Raw genomic sequence first — 6,584 nt, 5'->3', positions numbered from 1 at the left:
TATATATGTATATATATACATATATATGTATATATATACATATATATGTATATATATACATATATATGTATATATATACATATATATATATATGTATATATATATACATATATATATATATGTATGTATGTATATGTTTATACACACACACACACACACACACAGCCTGTAAATGTGTTTACCTGTTGGATGGGGCCCTGGGCTTGGAATAATATTCGTCTTCCAAGCAACTCAGCAAAAATGCAGCCAACGGACCAGATATCAACAGCAGAGGTATAGTGTTTCGCTCCCATTAGGATTTCAGGAGCTCGATAGTATTGAGTGACCACTTCTTGCGTCATGTGTGTATCTTCATCAGGTTCCTCAACCCGGGCTAAACCAAAGTCACAGATCTACAACAACAACAACAACATCATCATCATTAACTATAACATCTGAAAGAAAAGAAGGATGCAAAGAGTATGGAGAGAGAGAGAGAGAGACAGAGATACAGGAAAGGGATAAGACAATGTATCCTGTGAAAGAAAGGAGTGAGAAACAGGAAAAATATGGTGTGTGTGTGTGTGTGTGTGTGTGTGTGTGTGTGTGTGTGTTAAAGTCAAACACTTTATGCTTTCATTTCAACTATCAAAATGTTACTCTTTTCCAACAACATATTTTGTTTGTGTAATAAATATATTCAACTATTGAGCATTTAAACAAGCTAGATCCAGCCTCTCACACCTACCGTACAATGTCAATCTAAAAATAAACAATCACCATTGAAATCTCAAAGCTATGAAATAATGCATAATTAATTGAAAGCTATTTAAATCAAGAAGCATTACATTTGACAGAATAATCTGAATGTTGAAGAGTTGAATATAATTCAGTCTCCCTCTTGCCAATCCTGATCCCACCATCATCATCGTCGGGGCATCATGGAGTAATGAACAGGCTGACAATAATGAGATCCTTCATGGATTCAATCCACAAAGCCTCATCATTACAGTCTTGTGGAAATGGTTTACTACTTTATAGAGAACTGGTCCTTTTAACATAAGGCTGAGGCAGAATTGGCATACCATGGCCAGCCCTTAGAATTACAGTTCAGTCCTCCTTCTATTAGAGCTGCAGTGATTGAGTATTCCAAACACACGTGGACTCCTAATGTAATCTTCAGAATCAGTGCAACACTGCATGATAAGAGTGAACCCCTTTTAATTATGGCTAAAATTCATACAAAGGACTCCACACAGTTTTCATTAACAAGGCCTGGAGCAATCAGAAGTTGTTGTAGAGTAAACTCACGCAACGTCCACACAGTCAGTTTGAACCCTGGACTTTAGGATTACACAGTATGGCATTTGGCAATGCTGACATACAAAGCTTTTGATGGCATTGTGCATTTTCTGATAGTAATGGAATAAAGAGACACATACTGGTCCCCATAAAGAAGTTGATATAGATGCAAATGTGGGTGTGTGGTAAGAAATTTGCTTCCCAACCACATGGTTCTGGGTTCAGTCCCACTGCATGGCATCTTGGGCAACACTGTCTTCTACTATAGTCTCAGGCCGACCAAAGCCTTGTAAAAAAACTGAAAGTCAGTCAGTCATATGTATGTATGATATATATATATATATATATATATATATATATATAAATGTATGTGTATTTTTTGCGTGTGTACAAATAACAAGGAACAAAATAATAAATAACTGAACTGGCTGAGCACATGCTCACCAGTGCCCAGCCATGTCAGCAACCGCAGAGGAGAAGAAGAAGGTTGTCAAGAAGCAGAAACAATGACAAGAAAGAGACAACAACTTACCTTGAGGACACAATTGCTATTTACAAGTAAGTTCCCAGGTTTGATGTCACGGTGGATTACTCTGGCCATGTGAAGGTAGCGTAAGCCTGAAGAACAAAGAAGAGATTTTAAATAATGATAATAATAATAATAATCCTTTCTACTATAAGCACACAGCCTGAAATTTGGGGGAGGGGTATAGTCAATTACATCAACCCCAGTACTTAACTGGTACTTAATTTAAATAAATAATGATAACAACAATAATAATGATATGGTTTCAAATTTTGGCGCAAGGCCAGCAATTTAGGGGGAGGGTAAGTCGACCCCAATGTTCAACTGGTACTTAATTTATCAATCCGCAAAAGACGAAAGGTAAAATCAAACCCAGTGGAATTTGAACTCAAAATGTGAAGACGGGCAAAATGACGCTAATCATTTCTGCCCAGCATGCTAACGATTCTACCAGCTTGCCACCTTAATTAATAATAATAATGGAATCATTTGGCAGCAATACTTGGAACAGCACACGTCTTGAGAAAAGTGTTGTGTCTCTAAGCTGTGGGATGGAGCTGAGAGATATGACAGAGATAACTCAGAAGGCAGGATAATAATAATAATAATTTCTTTTATTGGCTACAGAATATTATTATTTGTAATCTAGGTACACAGTGTATCTAGGACAGGAAAGCCTGGTAGAGCCCATCCTTCTCCAAGCTAAATTCATTTCTACACTTGAATGGATTGGAGCAACATGAAGTGAAGTTCTTTTGCACAAGAACACAATGTTGCATCACCCAGTCCAGGAATTGAAACCATAATCTTACAATCGCAAGTTCAATACTGTTACCACTAAGCCATGTGCCTCCATATATATATATACTTACATGCATGATGATGGAGATGAAAGAAACAAAATGGAAAAGTAGGTAAGCTTACCTCTGAGTATTTGGTATAAGAACACCTTGATATGGTCTGTTGTAAGCGGTTGCGGGGAGACTATGATTTTGTGTAGATCACTCTGCATTAGTTCTGTTACCACATAGCTAGTTTCAATTATTAAGGAAATAACAATTATCTAAAGACAAGTCAGTATTTCAGGTAAACCTTTCGCTCCACCACCAAATGCCTTTAGTTCTCTCTCACTAGTCACGACAGTTATGACTGTCTTGACCCCCTTTCAGTGATGAATGACCATGGGGTTGTATCTAGAAAGTTTCCCTTTGAGGCACCAGTCTGGGTAAGGTTGTTTATGGAAGACCAGCAGTCACCCATGCATACCAGCCTCCCCTCCCCATGCCACCAATGTTACCTAAGGGAAAGGCAAAGGGGCCGATACAGCTTGGCACCTGTGATGTTGCAACTCATTTCTACAGATGAGTGAACTGGAGCAATGTGAAATAAAGTGTTTTGCTCAAGAACACCACACACAGCCCGGTCCAGGAATCGAACTTACAACCTCACAATCATAAGCTCGACACTCTAACCACTGAGCCATGCACCTTCCATAAAGCAGATATAAAAAATATAAGACAGATACAAAAAAATAGGGAGGAGAGGTCATGGAAGGACAAAAGATTTAATGGTATGCGTTGAATGGTGATGATGCATTGATGGTGGATCACCTCCTTGTCCTGCAGACTCCACCACCATGTGGCAACAAAAATATTCAAGATGTGACAATTCTATTATTCAGACTAAATGCAACTAAGACTACACTATTCAATGTGTCATTTTCCAACTTTTCTAACTCATCATGGTGTGATTTTTAGAGACAAAGAGTTGCTACTTCTAGCTGGCCATAACCAACTTATTTTGCTGCTCAACCCCCGATGCTGCAGATCAATGGATTCAAAGACATTCCAACCAAAAGTAGTCGTTTTGCCTCCCAACCATTATATATCTAGGACTACATTATTTACATTTGACAGATATTTGTCCTCATCTTGTTTGTTATTAACACATTTCAACTGATATACCCTCCAGCCTTCATCTTGGGGAAATTTCGAACCTGAGTTCTCGTTCCTAACATTGAAAAATGCCTTAGAAACGAGAACCCAGGTTCAAAATTTTCCCAAGACACCTGATGAAGGCTGGAGGGTATATCAGTTGAAATGTTGTGTTAACAACAAACAAGGTGAAGACAAATATCTGTCAAATGTAAATAATGTACATAATTCCTCATCTCTTAAATGTGTCTGTTAAGTTGTGAGCTAGTTTGCTAATAAAAGAAACTCTAGCGCTCTGCTGATTACAACCAAGAGTTCCAGTTGATCCAACCATCAGAACAGTCTGCTCATGGAATTAAGGTGCAAGTGGCTGAGTGTACCATAGACCTGCATGCCCTTAATGTAGTTCTCAGGGAGATTCAGCACAACACAGAATGTGACAAGGCTGGTCCAGGTACAGCCCATTTTTGCCACCTGAATGGACTGGAGCAATAAAGTGAAATAAGTGTCTTGCTCAAGGACACAATGCACCACCAGGAATCAAACTCACAATCATAAGCCTTAACCCATTAGCGCCCATGGCCCTTTTTTTAGGACCAGAAGGATAATCCATCATACTTCTGCAATGCTTGTATTTTTCTGAGATATCTTTTGTTGGTCAGTGCTTCAAATATCATAATAAAATTTTTTTTTTATATATTTAGTATCAGATAAAATTGTATAAAGATTTTTGGTAATAAATTGAATGAAAAGATTGGGGCACTAATGGGTCCCACTAAGCCATGCACCTTCCTCAATTTGGCTAATATATCTAATAGACCAAGCAACTGCATAGAGACTCAGTAGCTACCTTGTGACCTGTTGAGAGAGAGAGAGAGAGAGAGATAAAGAGAGAGAGAGAGAGATTTGAAACATGCAACAACATATCTGGGCTTGACTGATAGCTTCTTGCAAGTCCAGGACAACAGTCAGGCAGCTTATTTGATAACAAAATATTGAATGTAAATGTTTATAGCTCTATATTAAGGAATTAGTCCATTCTTAGAAGTTTAGCAGTTAGTGGTACCTGCAGTTAATATATCTAATTTGCACTTTGTTAGAAATACTTTAATTAATGTCTAAATATTATTTTAATTATTTCACCAACCATGGTAAACAACCTGACCATGCTTTGGTTTTATTGTGACCTCATCAGCAACGTATAGGTCAGTTCAGGTAAGGTGTGGGTGTATGCAGAGTTGCAGCATGTTGATACATCCCAGTCCTCCCACTCAGTCCCCACCTCTGCCGTGACCATGTGGCATGTGGTTTGACCAACACAAGCTGTCAACCCAGTTGAATCCTCAGCGAAGAGAACACAGTAAGCAGGGTCTAAGCCAGGAAGATCGAGCAACATGGCCAAACAGTTTGAGCTGGGGTCCAGAATCATACAAGTAACAGGACTCATCTTAGTTTCTGGGTTGAATCATGTAATCTGGTTGGATATGTAATCTGATCAATGGTAATCCATAATCTAGCAAAGTGACCTAGTACCAAAGGAACTCAAGGTGGCTCCCAAAAGCACCCAGACAGTGTCCAAGTCTCAACTATAGACCAAGACAGGAAGGACCAGACACTTAAAGACCCAAACCTTTGTTTTCTGCACAAAGATATATAAAGACCCATCGAGTACAGTCCCAGAAGAAAATCAATAAATACCCAATATTATATATTGATGTGAGAAAGGAGAATGGCTGAAAGACACCCCATCACAAGGTGGTGAAAAAACAAGTTTTGGTTTTGCCACATTTAATACAAGAAACAATAAAAAGGATGATTAGAAATTTGGTGAGGAAAAGACAATTATTATTCAATAACTAATAATTAATTACTGCAACAAGTTTATTAAGCTTCTAAGTGACCTCAGTGAAATAAAATTAATGGACAACAAAAGTCTTTATGAAGAATCATTTCTCAAAGGATACATTTCATGAAAGAAGTCTATGTGTGGTGGTTGTAAGATATCAAGAGCAGAAAGTATCTGAAAAGAAATAAAGAGATCAATAAAAGCTTCAGTAGAGAAAAGGGATTTCAGCCTGTACTTGATGACCTGTCAATTTATAAATAGCACACTTCCTCGTTAGCAGGTTTCTTTTTAACCTCAAAGTTAGCCTTGACTGTTTAATATTCCTCAAACAAAATGCTTATTGATTCCCATCGATTTGAATTAATCATGGATTATCTCATAACTTTGAGATTTCAATGATGTTACTGTTTTGTTTTTAGAATGACATTGTAGGATAGGTGTGAGAGGCTGGATCTGGCCAGTGTGAACATAAAATGGGTGGAAGATTTTGGCTGGTTTAAATGCTAAGCGGTTAATCAGGAAAAAAAAAATAAACTTATGGTAAAAGATATTCCAGATGTGACCATCCCACAGCCTTCAGACATACAGAGGATCCACAACCACATTGATCTATGTTCTTCATTTTGAAAACAGGACTTGATTTTTAACCCAGGGCAACCTCAATCCAGTAAACTTATGAAAGGTGTTCAAAAGTTAAAGTGATGAGTATGAACGAGAATAAATTGGTACAAAGATACAACTTGTGGTGTTTTGATAGTATTGGACTTATATAAGGCAGTGAAAGGGGTAGAGTGGTTAATACACCAGGGCAAAATGCTTCTTTTACTTGTTTCAGCCGTCTGATTGTGGCCATGCTGGAACACTGCCATGAAGGGATTTAGTTAAACTGATTGACACCAACACTGGTTGTCAAGTAGTGATGAGGAACAAACAGACACAAAGACACACACACACACACACACACACACGTGTGTATGTATATATATATATATATATA

General features: G+C 37.9%; 1 protein-coding gene across 1 annotated transcript in view; it reads right to left on the bottom strand.

Moving 5' to 3' along the window:
• LOC106883051 (serine/threonine-protein kinase NLK) overlaps positions 1-6,209 on the bottom strand; it is a 17,636-nt gene extending 11,427 nt beyond the window's left edge. The window contains exons 1-5 of the mRNA XM_014933923.2: positions 6,174-6,209; positions 5,706-5,761; positions 2,732-2,838; positions 1,814-1,899; positions 183-392 (exon numbers count right to left, since the gene is read on the bottom strand). Of these exons, the coding sequence (XP_014789409.2) occupies positions 183-392; positions 1,814-1,899; positions 2,732-2,838; positions 5,706-5,761; positions 6,174-6,209 (495 nt within the window). The remainder of the gene's footprint in view (positions 1-182; positions 393-1,813; positions 1,900-2,731; positions 2,839-5,705; positions 5,762-6,173) is intronic.
• Positions 6,210-6,584: the final 375 nt, after the last annotated feature.

Source organism: Octopus bimaculoides, chromosome 26 (genome assembly GCF_001194135.2).
Source record: "Octopus bimaculoides isolate UCB-OBI-ISO-001 chromosome 26, ASM119413v2, whole genome shotgun sequence".
NCBI lineage: Eukaryota > Metazoa > Mollusca > Cephalopoda > Octopoda > Octopodidae > Octopus > Octopus bimaculoides.
This window is presented reverse-complemented; position numbering and strand designations above follow the sequence as displayed.